Below are 22517 nucleotides of genomic sequence, written 5' to 3'. Positions count from 1 at the left end.
CCCTCTGCCTAGGAGTTAATATCTTGAAATATTTTGAGGACTCAATATATAGCTGGTTAACTCTCCCACTCTATTAAAACAATTGCATGTTAGGACATAACTAAAAACAGTATTTCATATGCCAACTAAGATTTTGCTAATCTTAACAATAAAAGGGCTCTTGTGTTCTAAAATAAGACGAATAAGCCTAAATGTAAACAGTTTGTTTTTATTGTTCACAATGTGCTATTCACAGAACAGCTTGAGGCAATAAAGCATTCATCCATTTTTAAGCCTCTTGTTTCACATGGGTGACTGCAGAGGGAAAGAAAGAAAAGAAAAACAAAAAGGGAAAGGGAAGAAAGATACAAAATATAGTAGGGTCAAAGACGAAATCCCATCCCACGACCAGTGCAGTTGACTGGAAAGAATAATTGTTCTTGCATGATATGCATAACATGGTTTCATTAATAGACCCAATTAAAAAAAAATCTTCTTTAGACAACATAAAGACACCCTTCAGGAGCCATTCAGAAGCTAGAAGATGTAGGTAATTAGCAGTCTTGCAAAATGGGAGCTGTTTGGAATGATTGGCTTGGTATTCTGTAGAGTTATTTTTAAAGTAAAAGTGCAGGCATGTGACTTCAAAGCCCCGAATGGAATCCTGGCACTGTTAGCGATGAGCAACAACATGTTAGGAAAGAAAAAAAACATGAATACACACAAACAAAACTAGGTTTATTTCTCTACAAAAAAACAAAAACAAATCTCAAAACCGATGCAAAAAAATAAAAAATAAAAGTAAAAAGGTATTGCCTATAGCAGCCACCCCTTATGCTCTAATAGGAAATATGGGGCAAAAAAAAATAAAAAAAAATTATACAATAAAAAAAACAAAAAAAACACATTTTATTCCTGGTTACAAAATGCTATAAAAGTACAGTATTTCTACTGAATGGAAAATTATACCCACGAGACAGAGACCCTAAGGCTCATTACTAAAACCGTATTAATTTTTGTGCATAGCAGAGAACTCTGAAGGGACTGAGCTTTAGGGCAGATACAGACGGACGTTGTGTTTTTGCGCGCGCAAACAACACAGCGTTTTCCGCGCGCAAAAAACATTTGACAGCTGCGTGTGTCATCCGTGTATGATGCGCGGCTGCGTGATTTTCGCGCAGCCGCCATCATAGAGATGAGGCTAGTCGACGCCCGTCACTGTCCAAGGTGCTGAAAGAACTAACTGATCGGCAGTAACTCTTTCAGCACCCTCGACAGTGAATGCCGAACACAATATACAGCAACCTGTTAAAAAAAAAGAAAAAGTTCGTACTTACCGAGAACTTCCCGGCCGTTGCCTTGGTGACGCGTCCTTGGTGACGCGCCTCTCTTGACATCGGGCCCCACCTCCCTGGATGACGCGGCAGTCCATGTGACCGCTGCAGCCTGTGATTGGCTGGAGCTGTCACTTGGACTGAATTGTCATCCCGGGAGGTCAGACTGGAGGAAGAAGCCGGGAGTTATCGGTAAGTCAGAACTTCGTTTTTTTTTACAGGTTCATGTTTTTTGGGATCGGTAGTCACTGTCCATGGTGCTGAAACAGTTTAACTCTTTCAGCACCCTGGACATTGACTATGTCCTGACGTCGCGTACCGGATATTTTTTTGCCGGGTTCGGCCAAAACGAGTTCGGACGAACCCGGTGAAGTTCGGTTCGGTTCGCTTGTCCGAGTTCGCTCATCTCAAAGACACTCCGTTTGGATGTTCGGAAACAGAAAAGCACGTGGTGCTTTTCTGTTTACATTCATCCTTTTGACAGCTGGTGCGCTGTTTCAGTCGGTTCGCACGGAAGTGCTTCCGTGCAACCTGCGTGGTTTTCACGCACCCATTGACTTCAATGGGTGCGTGATGCGCGAAATACGCAGAGTTATTGAACCTGTCACGTTTTGTACGCAGCGAACAAACGCTGCGCAAAAACCACGGACTGTCTGTACTGCCCCATAGACTTGTATTGGTCGATGTGTGGCGCGTGAAAACCACGCGGCCCGCACGGACCGAATACACGCTCGTGTGAATCCCCCCTTACTTAGGCCTTATTTACACCAGCATTGCGCACCTCAGACGTGAAAAATGCCGAGGTGCATCCGTGCTCGGCGCTGCAGGACGCTATGTCTCGCATCCCCAATAGATGAGTCTATAGTTGGATGCGTGATGCGTGAAAAGATCGGACATGTCCTATTTTCCCACAGACCCTTCACACGGTCCGTTGAAACAACGGCTGTGTGAACGGCCATATTCAATTACATAGGTTCGTGGGACGGCCGTCCCACGGGCGTTTAACACGGTCATGTAAATAAGGCCTTAACCTCATATCTGCACTAGCCACTAGGCTGTTGTCTAAACCTCTCATTCAACATTGCGACTGCCGTATTAACAACTACTTTAATCTGAACATTTTTAAAAATAATCTTGAATTTTACCAAAAAAGTATGCATGCATGCTGAAATTTTATGGTCTTTGGAATATATTTTTTGTACACTATATGATATGATTGTAAACCTGATTATTACAGAAATCGACATAATTTGGGACTTCAAAAATAATTAACAGCAACAATCATTACGTACAGTCACTATTGGGATAAGTTCACACGGCCTATTTTCGGCCGTTTACGCCCGAAAAACCAGAAGCAGAACGCCTCCAAACATCCTCCCATTGATTTCAATGGGAAAAACTGAGTTCTGTTCCGACGGGCCGTTTTTTTACACAGCCGTTTTGGAAAACGACCGCGTAAAAACAACGACCACGAAAAAGAAGGTCACTTCTTGGGACATTTTTGGAGCGGTGCTTCATAGACTATAGAAAACAGCGCCAAAAACGGCTGTAAAAATGCCGTGAAAATCGCGAGTGACTTAAAAAAACTTCAGAAAATCAGGAGCGGTTTTCCCTTGAAAACAGCACCGTATTTTCAGATCTTTTTTGCTAAGCGTGTGAACATACCCTTGGCACTGACATGTTGACAACATTATAGGGGAATGTAAGCTCCAGACTATCAAAATAAGGTATTTTTACTGTTCTAACATTACATAATTGACAGACTGCTCACTGATGTATACACCGACAAAGTACAAGATTAATACATTTAAACAATCCTTGAATAGAAGTAAAGATTGAGCATCAAACCTGTAGAAACCTTGTTTTTATAATTAGATTTTTTTTTTCTGTTTTTGGACCGATAAAGCAAGCTATATTTATATACTCATACGGAGATGCTTTTCTCCAAGAAATTGCTGGCTTATTATACAGAGACTAAGACTATATCTGCATGAGCCAAACAGTAGCAGATGCCAAATGCGGCCTTGTGATTGGCAGGTTGCCACTAAGCTCCTTAGAGGGTAAACTGCCTTGCTCTAATTTATAGAAATATTGCTTTGTATGGTACCCTCTCCATGTAAGAGAAAAAAAATATTATTTGTATTCTACAACCAGTAGAGGCAGAGAATGAGAATTACATGTAATGTATATACAAAATTATATTCCAGAGTGAAGAGGGCGGGGGAACGGGCACTTTAAATGTTGCATATTTTTTAAGAGACCAACAAGATATTGGACATAAAATATCCAGGAAAGATTAGTCTACTTATGAAACCTGTCTGACTTGGTCCTTCCCACTATCATTCAAGACGAGGCTGGACGGCAGCACGGAGGGCTTAAGGGAAAGCCTCCATGACTGCCATAGGAGGGAACGATACCCAATAGGATAGGAGATGGGTAGTGGAGGTAGGGAGAAAGGAGGAGAGGGAAGGATCCAAGGGGGGAGGTATCCGTTCCTCCCGCTGTTTTCGCCATTGAGCCGGAAGCAGCGGGAGGAACAGGTAGTGAGTGGAGCTCCCACCCTCCCGCCCTAAAATTGGGGGTAATTCTGGGACTAGGGTTGTTGTGCGTTTGTTTATTTTATGGTGTTTCTGATGTATGCTTATGTAACTTGTGTTTCTAATTTTCTTCAGAGCAGGTTCGGATGTCATGGCAGCTGGCGGGGGGAGTCCTTGAGGTTGGTCAGTACAAAATGGTGGGGGGGGGTCGCATCGGGGGTATGCGTCCCCCAAAAAGGTATATCATTTGAAGACTTCATAGGGTGTTATCCCTTTGAAGTGGTCTTCTGGTGGTTGGAGCCATCTGCAGAGGTGAGCGGTGCCTCCGAGCTGGTTTATGGCTGGAGGTAAAGAGTTGGTGGTGGTTTGCAGATGGCTAACAAAGTAAATCCGGTTTAAATGGCTTCAAGGACTTCCCCTGCTCTGTTAAGTGTTAATAATGTTGATTGTTATTTCTGATTCTGACCCATGTTGGGTCATGTGAATTATGGGAGTAATTCTCTGGTCGAATTCCTAAAGGAGTTATCCAAATGTTTCGGATTAAAATTGCATTTAAAATAATGTAAATAAATAAACGGCTGCTGTGGCCATTTCATATCAAACCTCGGTTGTCACGTGTCGTTATTTGGTGGTGGGCAAGAAAAGGGGGAATAAGGTTAAATGGTTTAAATAACAAATGACTCTACTTATGCCAGTCATGCAAATATTAGGTCTCGTGGCACAATGTTGCAGATGACTGTACCGACACTTCTTTCACAAATAGACATTCTACATCAGACTACTTCTAGGAGGAAAAACAGTACCATATAGAAGTACGATAGGGCGGCACACAGTCACATGACTTTACTCCCTGCAAATGCCCAACAGTGGGACAATAATGGCCCAGATTTACCAAGACTGGCCTATCTTATAGCAGCCTAAGTAAAACAGGTAGTTGGAGTACTTTTTTCCAAAATTATTAAAGCTCATGCCTCTGAATAAATGTGACGAATTTTTAACTGATTGGCAAAAAAAAAAACATACAAAAAATAAAATCGAATGTCGATTTGCGCCAAAAGTGGTGCCTTTTCCAACTTTATTTAAAAAATGAGGTCTACAATATCACATCCACTTTTCAAATTTGGAAAGTCAAGATTAAAGGGGTTTTCCGAGATAAAATGACTGTTAATGCTTGTAATTTATTCATGTAAATACATTTGTAATATACTTACATTTTCCAAATTGGCCCAGTGTCCAGATGCTGCCGTGGGGTACTTGACGGATGAAGTCACTCTCTGGCGGTGTGTGGATCTTAAATTATTTTCCGGGTATACAACACGTCACTTGTCACGTGCTGTGTTATGGGCTGTTCTGTTGTACAGCCCGTAATGCGCATGCGCTGTCCTACTGTTCATGCACGTTATAACAGAACAGCCCATACATGGCACGTCACAAGTGATGTGTCGTATACCCAGAAAAGAATTAAAGATCAACACAGCAGCCAGAGAGTGACGTCACCCGTCAAGTACCCCACGGCAGCATATGGAAACTGGGCCAATTTGGAAAATGTAAGTATATTACAAACGTATTTACATGAATAAATTACAAACATTAACACAGTCATTTTATCACGAAATACCCCTTTAAGGCTACTGTTTTTGGTGTAGTTCACACAAAAAGATGGCTTTAATAGCTTAGTAAATGTGGGCCAATGTCTCCAATATTTAAAAACAAAGCTCCACCATTGAGTCACTAAAAACACATTAGGAAATTGTATCAAGAATTCCCTAATAAAGATCTATGTTCCACTAGGAATTGGTTCCAATAAAATTTATAGGAGGAATTGCTGATAAAGCAGTTCTCTAATTTAATGGTCTTCTTGTACTTGGAGTATAAATAGAAGTAGACATTTTAATGGGATAACGTTAGTAATGAACTACTGCAAGATCTGGATTAGCACTTTAGTGTTAATTTTGAGGATGGATATATTACGCAGACCTGCAAAGGGTGTGTTGGGGAGCCTGGGTCATTACTACTGGGACCATTCGTTTACCTGCTGTAAATTTGTGTTTCTGTATTGCTTTTAAGTTGTAGGCAAGTCCCTGATACGGTAAGCATTGCATACAAGCCCTGCAGCATTTGTTTGCTTATAATTCAAATACTGTATTACATTGATAGATGCCAAGTGTTAGAAAAAGCTAAAATAAAATCATATTGGCACCACCCATAGGAACACCCTATGCCATCATATGGCATCTCCTTGAACAAACGTATTCCCACATAGAAGCAATGCGAGGGTTCCGTATTAATTAGGCTGGGTTCACACGACCACATTAACGTCCGTAATGGACGGACGTATTTCGGCCGGAAGTCCCGGACCGAACTCAGTGCAGGGAGCCGGGCTCCTAGCATCATAGTTATGTACGATGCTAGGAGTCCCTGCCTCTCTGCAGGACAACTGTCCCGTACTGTAATCATGTTTTCAGTACGGGACAGTAGTTCCACGGAGAGGCAGGGACTCCTAGCATCGTATATAACTATGATGCTAGGAGCCCGGCTCCCTGCACTGAGTTCGGTCCGGGACTTCCGGCCGAAATATGTCCGTCCATTATGGACGTTAATGTGGTCGTGCGAACCCAGCCTAAGAAAAAAAAAACACCATCTAAAATTGGAGGCACAGTATGGGCCCATGGACTGTATTGGGGATCCAGAACACAACTTTGTGCATGAGGCTTTTTCTTGTAAACCTACAACCCAAACAGAATTAACAGCCGGAAAGAAAATGTATAAACCTATACCACAAAGCTAACCATTTATTACATCAATATCCCTTTTGACCTAAAGGGTAACAAACTTTTAAACAAGTCAGAGACATGTCAGAAGTTTTGCTAAGTGGGTGTCCAAGCACGGAGAACCAAAACAAAGCGGCAGAAACGCTCGGCTGAGCGCTGTGCTGCTTAGTTTCTGATAGACTTTCCGAGTGTACGGACTCAGACTTTCTATTGAGCCTGTACACAGATTGCTCGGCTTTTCGAGGAAAGCCGATCAGCAATGAAGCAGCACAGCCCTCACCCGAGTGCTTCTGCTGCTTTGTTTAAGCAATTGTTTGCAAAGTAGCTTCATTTTTTATTTAAAATCTACTGTTTTGCGTCTACAGTTCTTATGCAGACCTATATGTTTCCACAGTAACAGACTATGAACTCACTCTGTATAGTCTGATCGTGCATTCATACTTCCATCTGACCTCTACAGCTTAATGACTTACATTTGGTAAGTTAGTAAAAAGTAGGGGGCAGATGGATGGCAATAAGACTTTCAAGATCAGACTCAGATTTTTTTGTAGTTTGTTATCATGGAACATAGGTCTGCATAAGAGCTGTATTTGTACAGCAATAGAAGAGTTTCACTTTGGATTCATGGAAACAAATTCAAAAAGAAATAAAATTAAAAAGCAATGGTGGACTTTCCGTTAAACTAAATTCTGTTACCATTTGTGTATGGAGGCAAATGGATAAACCCTGTAGGATATGGATAAGAAAATTACCAGCCTGTCGATCATCCAACATCTATGAGTCTTATCTGCTGACCTACTTTTAATTAACTTTCCAAAATAAAGTCTATTTATGTGAAAATCCAGCCAGTTCAAGAATACAGTATTCATCTCCATGACCCAAAGTCCAACAGTGGAAGTCAATAGTTATTCCAAAAAGACAATTTTTTAAACTTTTTTTTACAGTAAATAAGTCAAAACTCCACATACGTGTAAAGTGACTGGAATTGGATGGGTTGATGCTGTCACTGCTGTCTCCACTTTCACTACTGGAGATGTCATCATCTGATTCCTGGACAGAAGAACAAGGTGAAGATCCATCAACTTCTTCAAACTTCCTCTTTAAAATACCACTCATAGTTGCAGCACTGTCACATGCACCTGCAGGGAAGATTAAATAATGTTACCCTAGGAATTCAGCCAGACTTCATCATGTACAGAAATTTTGTAGTAGACAAGACCCAAAAGATCAGCTTTGGAAATGTAGATCAAAAAAACATTGTGCACGTCATTGACATAAGATGGATAAATCTATCAGTGTATAAAAGATGGTGATGTGGACCTAATGAGAAGTTTTACTAAAACATTAAAATGTAATAAATTAAAAAAGTTGGTAAATCATATAGTCTGAGGTTCAACGGTCGCCCACAAATATTGGAGTTGATATACTTCAGCTCTTGAGTGTTTCTACTCTAAGATTCCTTGATAGGAATCCTGGAAACCAGCAAGGTCCAAAGACCCAGGTTGTCTTGTTTGGTCAAATATTTTTGGAAGCTCAATAAAAATCCCTTTTTTTGTTCTGCAATTGACCAAATTCACCATCACTCACAATGATTCCTCATTTGGCAATACTTATACATATTGCAGACTCAGGCTTTAAAAGCAATAAAAAAAAAAAACGTGTCCGCAGGGGGATGACGACTCTGCGTCCGCGCGGGGGGGGGGGGGGACGTGGTACGACTCCGCGTCCGCGCGGGGGGGGGGGGGACGTGGTACGACTCCGCGTCCGCGCGGGGGGGGGGGACGTGGTACGACTCCGCGTCCGCGCGGGGGGGACGGGACGTGGTACGACTCCGCGTCCGCGCGGGGGGGACGGGACGTGGTACGACTCCGCGTCCGCGCGGGGGGGACGGGACGTGGTACGACTCCGCGTCCGCGCGGGGGGGACGGGACGTGGTACGACTCCGCGTCCGCGCGGGGGGGACGGGACGTGGTACGACTCCGCGTCCGCGCGGGGGGGACGGGACGTGGTACGACTCCGCGTCCGCGCGGGGGGGGGGGGACGTGGTACGACTCCGCGTCCGCGCGAGGGGGGGGGGACGTGGGCCGACTCCGCGTCCGCGCGGGGGGGGGGGACGTGGGCCGACTCCGCGCGGGGGGGGGGACGTGGGCCGACTCCGCGTCCGCGCGGGGGGGGGACGGGACGTGGGCCGACTCCGCGTCCGCGCGGGGGGGGGGACGGGGGGGACGACTCCCCTCCGCGCGGATGGTACGGGAACAACTCCCCTCCGCGCGGTACGGGAACAACTCCCCTCCGCGCGGTACGGGAACAACTCCCCTCCGCGCGGTACGGGAACAACTCCCCTCCGCGCGGTACGGGAACAACTCCCCTCCGCGCGGTACGGGAACAACTCCCCTCCGCGCGGTACGGGAACAACTCCCCTCCGCGCGGGGGTGTGGTGGTACGGGAACGACTTCCCTCCGCGCGGGGGGGGTACGGGAAAGACTTCCCTCCGCGCGGGTGGGTGGACGACAGACTCCATCCGTGCGGGGGGGGACGGACAGACTCCATCCACGCCGGGGGGGGACGGACAGACTCCATCCACGCCGGGGGGGGACGGACAGACTCCATCCACGCCGGGGGCACGGGACGCCGGGCGACTCCGTCCACGCGGGGGGGGGGACGGGACACGACGACGGGCGACTCCTTCCAGGCGGGGGGGACGACGGGCGACTCCGTCCACGCGGGAGTGGGTGAACGACGACGACGGGCGACTCCGTCCACGCGGGGGGGGGGGGGGTAGACGGACGACGACGGGCGACTCCGTCCACGCGGGGGACGGACGACTCTGTCCACGCGGGGGGGACGGGGACACGACGACGGGCGACTCCGTCCACACGGGGGGGGGGGGGGGGGTGGGGGGACGACACGACGTCGGGCGACTCCGTCCACGCGGGGGGACGACGTCGGGCGACTCCGTCCACGCGGGGGGAGGGATCATTTTTGTTCCCTGGCACATGAACCGCCACAACCCTAGCATTCAAAGACAAGCAACTTAAAAGCAAGTGCCTCAACAGCCGGGGAAAGGGGGGGGGGGGAAATGACATTGACACGTTGTTAATAGCCCCCACCCCACCCAAGTTGTCACAATGGAACCGTACCTTGCTGTCCTGAAACCTCTCACTCCCAATTTCCACCGCCACTACTATGGGAAACAACTCTAGGAATGCCAGGTTCTTCACCAAACCCAACTCCGCCCATTCCTCAGGCCACCGCACCGCACACCACTGACCCCTGCAGTAAGCCCCAAATCCCACACCCCCCGCAACATCTGTAAACAACTCCCAATCCACGCTGTCAACCACCGGGGCCATGATCAAGGACCTCTCATTATAACGATGTAAAAACTCAAACCAAACTGCAAAATCCACTCTCAGCGCCTGTGTCAAACGAATAAAATGATGAGGGGGCTGTCACCCCAGCCGTTGCTCCCGACAACTGCCTGCTGAAAATACAGCCCATGGGCATAATCCTGCAAGCAAAGTTAAGCTTACCCAACAATGACTGTAATGCACGCAAAGTGATCTTACGCAAATGCCGAGCCCGGTCCACCTCCGCCCGTAACGCTACCAATTTATCTTCCGGGAGCCGACACTCCATCCTCAAAGAATCAATGGTGATTCCTAAAAAGACCAGACAGGAGCTAGGTCCCTCCGTTTTGTCCTGGGCCAAAGGCACACCGAACCTCTTTGCCACCCACTCCATCGTGCTCAACAATGTAGCACAAACCAAAGACCCGCCCAAACCAACACACAGGAAATCATCCAAGTAATGTATGACCGACAAGACCCACGCAACATCGCAAACCACCCACTCCAGGAAAGAACTAAAAGCCTCAAAATAGGCACAGGAAATAGAACACCCCATAGGGAGGCAGCGATCCACAAAATAAGCCCCGTCCCAATAACATCCTAACAGCCGTATGCTCTCAGGATGCACAGGGAGGAGGCGAAAGGCCGACTCAATATCCATTTTTGCCATTAATGCACCCACACCGTAGCGGCGCACCCACGCAACTGCCGCATCAAACGACGTGTAAGCCACCGAGCAAAGTTCCGGAGAAATCCCATCATTAACCGATCGCCCCCTCGGGTAAGATAAATGATGTATGAGCCTAAATTTATTCGGCTCCTTCTTAGGCACCAGCCCCAGCGGTGACACCACCAGATCCGGTAAAGGGCAACTCTCAAACGGACCTGCCATGCGCCCCAACTCCACCTCCTTCCACAACTTATCCCCCACTACCCCTGGATACTGCAACGCTGAACACAAACTACGCAAGGTAAACAGCACCTTGTGAGCAGGGGCAGGGATATGGAAACCAACCCGAAAACCATCCAACAACAAACTTGCCCTGGACCTATCAGGGTACCTATTTAGAAAGGGCTCCATGTCTACCCACCTCAGTACGGGACAATAGTTCTGCAGCGAGGCAGTGACACCTAGCGTCATAGATAACTATGATGCTAGGAGCCCAGCTCCCTGCAGCATGTTCGGTCCGGGAAATGTGGCCGACATACGGACCGAACACGCTCGTGTGAATTTGGCCGCTTTACTTCAAAACATACTGATAGTTTAATTAAATTCCTAGTTAACGTTAGGGCGGATTTACACGAACGTGCTATACGTCCGTGCAACCCGCGTGGTTTTCACGCGGGTTGCACGGACCTATGTTAATCTATGGGGCCGTGCAGACTGTCCGTGAGTTTTGCGCAGCGTGAGTCCGCTGCGTAAAACGCACGACATGTTCTATATTTCGGCGTCTTTCACGCATCACGCACCCATTGAAGTCCATGGGTGCGTGAAAATCACGCACACCACACGGAAGCACTTCCGTGGGACGCGTGTTATTCACGCAACAGCAGTAAAAGAATGAATGTAAACAGAAAAGCACCACATCCTTTTCTGTTTACAAACATCCAAACGGAGTGTCAAAGATGGTGGCTGCGCGAAAAGCACGCAGCCGCGCATCCATATGAACAGGGCACACGGAGCTGTCAAGTGCCTTTTGCGCACGCAAAACGCCACAGTTTTTGCGTGCGCAAAACGCACACGCTCGTGTAAATCCACCCTTAGTGTGTATTGGAGATGGGGAATTTAGATTATGAGCCCCATTACCGACAGTGAACGATGCGAGTGATGAAAAAAATCTGTGCAGAACATGTTGGTGGAATATAAGCCAAAGGAAATAAAAACAATCCTTGTGCATTTACACATGCAAATGTAAAAAAAAAATTAAAAAAAAATTCTGACATGTCGAAAAAACAAAAAGGGCAGCCCCATTGCAGCAAATAAGTGATTCTGGAGATAGAGAGAAGCGCTAAGGAGAACATGGAGTGCCCTTTTAGCAATCGGTGGGTGGTTACAGACCCCTATCAATGACAACCTTCGAGATGTCAGATGTCTATTTGATAACGTCCCCTTTAAAAAATAAAAAATAAAATACACATTGATATATACATATATATCTATCAATCATGCTTTGAAAATGGTAGCCACACTGAAAAAAAAAGCCATAAATAACAGGGTGTCAATCTCAAATACAGTAGGTGGTCAGTGAAAAGCCAAAACGTGGGTTCCTCAAAATGTGAAAACATGCAATATGTCCCTAAGCACTGAAAAATGCATAAGCACATCAAAAACATGTATGCCTTTGAAGTCCTTTATATGCACTTTGAAGCGCCAACACTCAGATGACTGGAAGAATATTCTGAAAATTTATAAAAATAGAACCCATTGGGTTCCAAAACCTGCAACACAATGTGAGGATTTCAGAAAGCAAAGATGTGATCCGTATATTTAATGTTTCACGGCAGTTCCTTTGATGCAGGCTACATTATTATGGTTCATATGTGGTAGAAAGAAAAAATAAAAGATCAGGCAGTATTGTTTTTTTTTTATTTATTTTTTAACTGAAGCTATTCAAATTAGGGCTTATCCAGATGAATGAGTAAACTTGGACGTGAAAAACATCTGTTTCTCATATAGTCGCACCCGTGCGGGACCCATTTTCACGGATCCCTCACAGACTTGAGTTTGAGGGATCCGTGAAAACGGACGAAAGTAGGACATGTCAGTTAAAACAACGGCCGTGTGAACAGCCCCATTGAATTGCATGGGTCTGTGTGCGGTCCATTTTTAATTTTTTTTATTTTTTAAAAAACAGACAGCACATGGACGTATTATATGCTGGTCTGCATAAGCCCTTAGGCGGTGTTCACATGCCACGTTTTTGGCTGCGAACCACAGAAAAGTGGTAGTTTGCGGCAAGAAAAACCCCCAAAAAAAACGCGAACTGTGAACACAGCCTAAACCAAACAAAAACCTTTATCTGCTCACGAGTATGGTGACCATTTGGGCTGAGGGCTCATGCACACGGACATATCGCAAAGAGACATAATTGGACTGCCATAGAGGTATAGTACAGCGAGACTATACTGTAGCTCTATGTGCCTACAATTTCATCTGAAGGTTCTTGGGGGAAAAAATAAAATTAAAATAAATAAATACATACACACACACACACACACTTATTTTTTAAATTGTGGCACATTTCATCGCACGCTGTACGTATAGCCTTGCGTCTAAGGGAGAATATCTCCATACATACAGAATCCAATGGAGATTGAAGGACAGTGCACAAATTGCCTTTTTTTGCCACCGTTTTTTTACGAAATTGCGGCAAGATACAGCCAAACTTTCAGTAACAACTGTTATTTAACTGCGTTGTGGCTAGCTCCATTGAAGTGAAGCACCTTCAGGCCTTCGGGTATGTTCACATGCACTAATTACGGACGTAATTCGGGCGTTTTTGCCCCGAATTACGTCCGAAAATAGCGCCTCAATAGCGCTGACAAATATCTGCCCATTGAAAGCAATGGGCAGACGTTTGTTCACACGAGGCGTAATTTACGCACCGCTGTCAAATGACGGCGCGTAAATAGACGCCCGCGTCAAAGAAGTGACCTGTCACTTCTTTGGCCGTAATTGGAGCAGTTATTCATTGACTCCAATGAATAGCAGCGCCAATTACGGCCGTAATGGACGAGGCATTCAAGCGCCTGCACATGCCGTTACGGCTGAAATTACGGGGATGTTTTCAGGCGGAAACATCCCCGTAATTTCAGCCGTTACGGACGCCCTCGTGTGAACATACCCTAATTCACAGAAACATATTTCACATCCATGTGCGGTCTGTTTAAATAAGTGACATCACACTGACCAACACAATTCAATAGGTCAAGTCTCACACGTTTTTTTTTTCCACAGAGCATGCGTTGCGTGAAACTCTCCGCAAGTCATATTGTGGTCCGTTTTTTGCGGATCAGACCCGCCCATTGACTGCGTAAAAAAAAACCAGACAGCACATGGACGACATCCATGTGCTGTCTGGTTTTTACTCATCAGTTGCTAAAGAAAAAAAAAAAAGTATAATCAGGAAATGTTTGCAGAGGAGAAACACGGATGAGAAAAACGGACGACACAAAAACCACAACGACGCATTAAGGACAGTCACATGTATGAAAAACTGCCCTTTTTTGGCAGACGCATCGGACGTGCTCGCGTGAATAAGGCTTTGAAGTTAAAAAACAAGAAACTTTTCAGCGAAAAAAAATACAAACACACACATTGGTTACTCAAACTTGTATGGGGCCAAAAGCATGCTTCATTTTTTATTATATATTACAACAAATGGTGTGGATGAAGGCTAAAATACTTATTTGTGGTCACAGTAAGGGTATGTGCACACGCTAGCTGGCTTTTACGGCTGAAATGACAGACTGTTTTCAGGAGAAAACAGCTGCCTCGTTTCACACGTAAAAGCTCCTCCTCGCATTTTGCGAGGCTTCTCTGACAGCCGTAAATTTTGAGCTGCGCTTCATTGAAGAACGGCTCAAATTACATCTGAAAGAAGTGCCCTGCACTTCTTTTGACGAGGCTGTATTTTTACGCGTCGTCGTTGGACAGCTGTCAAACGACGGCGCGTAAATGACAGGTCGTCTGCACAGTACGTCAGCAAACCCATTCAAATGAATGGGCAGATGTTTGCCGACGTATTGTAGCCCTATTTTCAGACGTAAAACGAGGCATAATACGCCTCGTTTACGTCTGAAAATAGGTTGTGTGAACCCAGCCTTATTGAAAGTTGCAGTATTTTCTGACCAAACTACTGGGTGGCTTATAGATGCAACATGTGGACCCCCAGCACTGTTTTTCTGGACTTAAATCACCATAGGGTTGTGGACAAAATTTAATTCATTAGGTTGGGGTGTCTGTGTTATAGCTGTTAAAATGGGGGTTAAAATTTCATAGATTTAAGCATAGGGGGTGCTGCAACTGTAATGGACAGCCCATAAAATGTGTGTCACTCAGCCAAGCTCTATAGGAACCTCCATTTACATAGGCTGACCCTATGGACGGGCTGCATACGCATGTGCAGAGGAAAATAAATGTCACTTTTGGGTTCCTCTTCTATATAAAAATTTAGCCATCTGTTCTACTAACACAACAGAAGAGAGTGCCCCTGTGCCTTATTAACAAGGGAGCCTTTCAGGAGTAATTCATTATAGTCTTTGGCACCTTGTAGGTAATTCTGTGGCTTTTTGACAATATCCGATTTCAACCGCAGTACGAGTTTAATCCTTTGGAGGAAACAAGACAATTCCGTGCGGACGATTCCACAGGGATGCAACCGAGAGATTAATGGACAGTTAAAACAAATGGAACTATGGTAATTTCTTGCAATAAATACATTAAAATTAAGAATATAGTAAAGGAATAAAAAAAAAAAAAATGTTTTATATATAAACATTTTTTATATCTCCTGTTTCTATAAAAGAAAATTTTATTTTTACATAAATATTCCATTCTTATTATACACAAAGCTATATATAGTTTCATAGGAAATGCTATGGATATCATAAGAAGAGTTGCAGTTGAATCATTAAGTTTGCAAATTCACATCGCATGTATATAATAATGCAATCTAACTAACAATTTTACATCTTGAGGCAAATATACAATTCTCTTTCTTGGGAATTCCAGCCTAATATTAATTTAAAATGGTGTAGGAAATGAATACAATTTTGTTATAAGTTATTTAAATATATTTTTACTGATCTACTAATAAAGATTTTGTTAATAAGCAAAAAAATAAATTATATTTTAGGAGGTTATCCAAAAATTGTAATACACATGTCCTTCCACCGTTATACCCAGATTAAGCAATGTAAAAATAAAATTTAAAATAAAGCCTTATGAGTTGAGGTTTATGGCTAAAATAGATAAAACGCACAGGATAACATCAATGAAAGGGACATTACATTTAATTCAGCTTTCGTAACATGATGTACTAACCAATTAATCACCCTACAAAAATAATGATTTTATTTCTGTTTCAACGCAATACAACACATCTTATAATTTGACATACGGTTAAAAAAAAAATAAGACTCATTGTATATTACTACACTTCAATAAAACAAAAAAAAAAACATTCATAATAACAAAAGCAAAAAAGCAAGCATACACAGATTTGTCACAATTCATCTAAGGAGTCTGCATTTAGAATATTGTGCTGCGTTGCATGACCAAGGATGGCTAATTATGGCACAAGATCTTCCAGATCAAATCTATGCTGCTTTAATTAAGCATGCACGCTCCCTTTTAGTGAAGGGCCGTGCAATAGCATGTAGTGTTTTTCCCCATTCAGCTTTTTCATCAGTACAATGACCTTTAATCCCTGAGCGCCTACCCCAGTCTCTGCAGTTAAACCTAGTATTGTGCTTTCATTTGCATAATGCCTGTACATGTCCAAATAGCCGAAAGGAAAAACAATCATGGGATTCTGCAGTAAAACAAACGGGTCTTTTTTGTTTTGTTTTTTTAAATATAGCAGTTATTTTATATAGTTTTTATATTTCCAAATTTAAATTGACAATTTGTGTAGTCAGCAATTGTAATGGAAATGAGCCTCGAAACAAAGGCTTTTTAATTGAAAGCTGACAGCCTAATGTATAAAATTAAATCTTTGGATGTGTTTATATAGACGCTAATAGACTAGGATAAATACAGTGTTTCGGCAGACCAGTTTCTAAATTCTTGTGGCATTATATAGCCATGGCATGGTTGGCACAATGAAAAAATAAATAAATAATAATTATATATCTCTATCTATCTATCACACACACAAATGCTAAACATTTCTGTACAGCTACATCATTTTTAGGAAATTATTTTTTGGCTTGTTTTTACAATTATTTCTATATATCCACAAAAAAAAACTAACAAAAAAAAAACCACACACACACTATTTTTATCATGGAATGTCATATACCAAAGAAGCAAATAAAAAAAAAATAAATAAAAAAATTACATAAAAAATTATTATAGCTACCCATATGCTTTCTAAATGACACTCTTATAAATCGGCCAAGCACATATTTATAGCATAGGCCATTCATTAGCAAATTACAATGTGAGAACCCATGTTCCCATACACAATACTCTTAATTATCAAAACAATTAAAATCACATGATTTATGCTGCAAAACGTTACGAAAACTGACGGAGACTGGAAATAACGGACCTGCTCAAACTGCTGCTTGCCAATCCATGCGCGGTTGATATAGTAAATAAACCCAAATTATAATCCATGGACTGTTGATTACGGATGTATAAAACGCTGCATGGTCAGGACTAGATGCCTCCTGTTCTCGGATGAAGCATATTATTTTTTTTCTATCAAATTTCCCAACGCAGTATTTTATAGCTGGCAGCATATGCTTTATTGTTCTCCGTTGAGAGCCCCTAGTCTGCACAAAGACTCATTACCTACTGCCTGTAGAACAGCTCCAGTCTCACTGAGCTTGCCTGTATCGTGATCACATGGGAGTCTTGTCTGAAAAAGCCAGGCCTCCACTGGTTTCAAGTCTATGGATATTTTTATCAGCTGAATCCTAGCAAGAGGAAGGGCCAGCAGATCAGTCAAGCTGTTTCAAGTCATTAATCCTCTACAAATCAAGGAAAATCCTCAAACAACGTGTTTTTCCGCAGAAAGAAAAAATGTAGTCTGTGGCTCTTGATGGAATTTCTAGTAAATTAGCATACCGCCATATAAAACGGGCCATCAATGATTTTTATAGGCATTTTGTCAGATGCTGGAGTATGATATGCATAGAAGATAATTAGTTCAGCACAACATGGGATCAATCACCCATAGAGGAATTTGATTTCAGGGAATTCTTTATTGCAGATAAACATATCTGTACATTGCGTATTAGGAAGGAATACAGTTTTTCTTTCTAAGATATAGACAGTAAAAAAATGTAAGAGATGGTTTACTCCCATAAAGATGACTTTGCAGTAAAGCAATAATGTTGCTAGGTCAGGATCACACACACAGTTTTGATGCAGTTTTTGGTTAAATTTTTTGAGCCAAAGCCAGAAGTGGATCCAAAGGAAGGAAAGGTTTAAAGGAAAGCCTAAGGCTATGTTCACACAGAGTATTTTGCCGAGTTTTTTGACGCGGAAACCGCATCGCAAAACTCGGCAAAAACGGCCCGAAAATACCTCCCATTGATTACAATGGGAGGCGACGGCGTCTTTTTCCCGCGAGCAGTAAAACTGCCTCGCGGGAAAAAGAAGCAACATGCCCTATCTTCGGGCGCTTCCGCCTCTTGACTTCAATGGGAGGCAGAGAAAGCGTATTTCGCGGTGTTTTATGCCCGCGGCGCTCAATGGCCGCGGGCGAAAAACGCCGCGAAAATCGGCGTGCAGGGAGAGGAAAATCTGCCTCAAACTTCCAAACGGAATTTTGAGGCAGATATTACTCCTGCAAAATACTCTGTGTGAACATAGCCTAATGCAGCTCCTTTTATTTTGTTTCCACTCCTGTATTTGGCTAAAAAATGTTTTTACAAAAACTGCATCAAAATGTTTTCTAAATCTCACTATACATCAAATATTTGTACATTGAAATCTGTATGGTTGGATTCCCAAATTTTTTTGACACAGTTTTTTGTAGAATTTTTTTATGCAGTTATTTTTTAGCCAAATCCAGGAATGGATCCAAACAGAAGGAAAGGTCTAAAAGGAAGACCTTATCTTCTCCCTTTTGTATCCACCTCTGTGTAAAGCCTTAGGGCCTGTTCACATCAGCGTCACTTTCCGTTGGAGGTTTCCGTCAGGGGAACCCCTCAACGGAAAGGCAACGCAGATGTAAACACAGCCTTATTCAAATGAGTTTCTGTCAAATCAGCTGTAAAAAACTGATGTATTTCATGTCTGATTCGCACCCATGTGGATCTCGTTTTCACGATTCCCACATAGACTTGAGTCTATGGGACATGTCCTATTTTTTCATGGGTCCTTCAAATGGTCTATTAAAACGTGTGTGAACAGCCCCATAGAAATACATGCAGCCGTGTCACGTTCGTTAAAAAAAACTCCATCTCACGGCCGATTTATACGCTTGTCTGAATAAGGCATAAGGTTGTATTTACATGAGTAGTTTTTAATGCATTTTGTAAAAATTTCACTACAAACTTTAGAGTTGTTTCACACACAGCATTTTTTGGAAAAGAACCACTGCAGATTTTGATGCAGTTTTTGGAGCCAAAGCCAGAAATGGATCCAGTAAGAAGAAGAAGTATAAGTGTACGTCCAGACACAGCGTTTAACATTGTGAACTTTCGGACCGGACTTCTTGTGCGGAAATTCTGCAGCATTTTCGCAAGGGAAATTGACATGCTGCAGATTGAGAATCGACACAGCAAGTCAATTTCCGCTCTTGTTTTCTGCGTATTTTTTCTGCAGCGTGTGGATGAGATTTGTTGAAATCTTAAATCCATTGCGTAAAATCCATAGCTAATCTGCCAAGTGTGCACATACCCTAATAATGCATTTATAAAATACGTCATATAGAAAAAAACGCACAGCCGAAAATTGCAACACAAATTATGCGTTTTTCACTGCGCAGCCAAACACGTCTCATGTAAATACACTCTAAGGCCGTATTTACATGAGCGTGTGCGTTTTGCGCACGCAAAAAACGTGGCGTTTTGCGTGCGCAAAAGGCACTTAGCAGCTCCGTGTGTCATCACCAAATGGTGCGCGGCTGCGTGCTTTTCGTGCAACCGCCATCATTATGACACTCCGTTTGGATGTTTGTAAACAGAAAAGCACGTGGTGCTTTTCTGTTTTCATTCATCCTTTTCAGTGCTGTTGCGCGAATCACGCTCGTCCCACGGAAGTGCTTCCGTGTGGTGCGCGTGATTTTCACGCACCCGTTGACTTCAATGGGTGCGTGATGCGCGAACAGCGCACAAATATAGGACATGTCGTGAGTTTTTTGCAGCGGACTCACACTGCGTAAAACTCACGCACCTGTCTGCACGGCCCCATTGACTAACATAGGTCCGCACGTTGTACGGACGTATATCACGTTCGTGTAAATAAGCCCTTAGTCCTTTATGTTTACCATTCCTTTAGAATCCACTCCTGGCCATTTTTCCCCAAAAAATTGGTGTGTTTGTGTGCGTGTGTGTGAAAATACACACATAACACCTGTGGATTTTGCGGATACACTGCAGAAAATTATTAACAAAATAGCTCTGTGTGCGGGTTCCCTTAGGCAACATGCACAAGTTGTGTATTACATACGGATTTATAGTTTGGATTTTCCTGAGGAAAATCTACAGCGAAAGGGTATGTTCACACGCTTAGCAAAAAACGTCTGAAAATACAGAGCTGTTTTCGCCTGAAAACAGCTCCTGATTTTCAGAAGTTTTGTAACTACTCGCGTTTTTCGCTGCGTTTATTATGGACGTTATTGGAGCTGTTTTTCAATGGAGTCAATGAAAAACAGCTCCAAAAACGTCCCAAGAAGTGACATGCACTTCTTTGACGCCGGCGTCTTTTTACGCGCCGTCTTTTGACGCGCCGTCTTTTGACAGCGACGCGTAAAATTACACCTCATGGGAACAGAACATCGTAAAACCCATTGAAAGCAATGGGCAGATGTTTGTAGGCATAATGGAGCCGTTTTTTCAGGCGTAAACCAAGCAAAAACCATGTACAGTTTTACCACCAGTTGCCGGTTTCGTGGTTTTAACCCCTTCCCGCTCTTTGACGTACTATTACGTCATGGCAGCTGTATCGTTCGCGCTCCATGCCGTAATAGTACGTCTCGGGAGTAACGGCTGTTTCGGCCGTCCTCCCGACACATACAGGAGCTGTGACAGCTGCTATCTCGTACAGCAGCTGTCACAGCTCCTACAGCGGGGACCGATCGCTGTGTCCCCGCTGATTAACCCCTTAAAAGCCGCGTTCTATAGAGATCGCGGCTTTTTAGGGGTTAAGCTGCCATCGCCGGCCTGCTACGCGATAGCGGCCGGCGATGGTGACTATGGCAACCGGACACCAAACAATGGCGTCCGGCTATGCCATAGACGGAAGCCTAGTGGGTCCTGACAACGTCAGGACCCACTATGCTTGCTGTCAGTGAGTAGCTGACAGTTCTAATACACTGCACTACGCATGTAGTGCAGTGTATTAGAATAGCGATCAGGGCCTCCTGCCCTCATGTCCCCTAGTGGGACAAAGTAATAAAGTAAAAAAAAAGTAAAAAAAAGATGTGTAAAAATAAGAAAATAAAAGATTTAAAAGTAATAAAAGTAAAAATCCCCCTTTTTCCCTTATCAGTCCTTTATTATTAATAAAAATATATAAAAAACAAATAAACTATACATAATTGGTATTGCCGTGTCCGTAACGGCCTGAACTACAAAATTATTTCATTATTTATCCCGCACGGTGAACGCCGTAAATAAAATAATAATAAACCGTACCACAATAACAATTGTTTGGTCACTTCACCTCCCAAAAAATGGAATAAAAAGAGATCAAAAAGTCGCATGTACCTAAAAATGGTACTGATCGAAACTACAGTTCGTTACGCAAAAAATAAGTCCTCGCACGGCTTTATTGATTGAAAAATAAAAACGTTATGGCTCTTAGAATAAGGTAACACAAAAAGTAAATGATTGTTTACAAAACGTATTTTATTGTGCAAACGCCATAAGACATAAAAAAAAACTATAAACATCTGGTATCGCCGTAATCGTATCGCCCCGCAGAATAAAGTGAATATGTCATTTATAGCGCACGGTGAACGCTGTAAAAAAAAACGAAAAAAAAAACAATCGTACAATTGCTGTTTTTTAGTCACCACGCCACCTAAAAATAGAATAAAAACTGATCAAAAAGCCGCATGCACCCCAAGAAAACTACAATGGATTCCTCAAGGGGTCTAGTTTCCAAATTGGGGTCACTTTTGGGGGGTTCCCAATGTTTTGGCACCACAAGACCTCTTCAAACCGGACATGGTGCCTAATAAAAAAGAGGCTTCAAAATCCACTAGGTGCTCCTTTGCTTCGGAGGCCGGCGCTTCAGTCCATTACCGCCCGAGGGCCACGTGTGGGATATTTCTCTAAACTGCAGAATCCGGGCAATACGTATTAAGTTGCGTTTCTCTGATAAATCCTTTTGTGTTATAAAAAAAATGGTATAAAGAGGATTTTCTGACAAAAAAAAAATGTAAATTTCACCTCTACTTTGCTCTAAATTTTTGTGAAACACCTAAAGGGTTCATAAACTTTCTAAATGCTGTTGTGAATACTTTGAGGGGTCTAGTTTCTAAAATGGGGTGTTTGATAGGGGTTTCTAATATATGGGCCCCTCAAAGCAACTTCAGAACTGAACTGGAACCTAAAAAAATAAATAAATGAGGCAATACTTCGCTTCTTACATTATACTGATAATAAGCCGTGCCCACCCTGAGATGACCCAGTTTTGAC

At 43.3% G+C, this 22517-nt stretch overlaps 1 protein-coding gene across 3 annotated transcripts in view; it reads right to left on the bottom strand.

Moving 5' to 3' along the window:
- Nucleotides 1-22517, bottom strand: part of CSRNP3 (cysteine and serine rich nuclear protein 3) — a 98332-nt gene that overhangs the window by 21432 nt on the left and 54383 nt on the right. For 2 of the 3 annotated variants that reach the window (XM_075829391.1, XM_075829393.1), the window contains exon 2: nt 7590-7760. In XM_075829391.1, the coding sequence (XP_075685506.1) occupies nt 7590-7737 (148 nt within the window). In that variant the 5' untranslated portion in view covers nt 7738-7760. Of the gene's footprint in view, nt 1-7589; nt 7761-17248; nt 17524-22517 lie in introns of those variants that run through there. The other variant, XM_075829392.1, reaches the window with a different exon arrangement.

Source organism: Rhinoderma darwinii, chromosome 6 (genome assembly GCF_050947455.1).
Source record: "Rhinoderma darwinii isolate aRhiDar2 chromosome 6, aRhiDar2.hap1, whole genome shotgun sequence".
NCBI lineage: Eukaryota > Metazoa > Chordata > Amphibia > Anura > Rhinodermatidae > Rhinoderma > Rhinoderma darwinii.
This window is presented reverse-complemented; position numbering and strand designations above follow the sequence as displayed.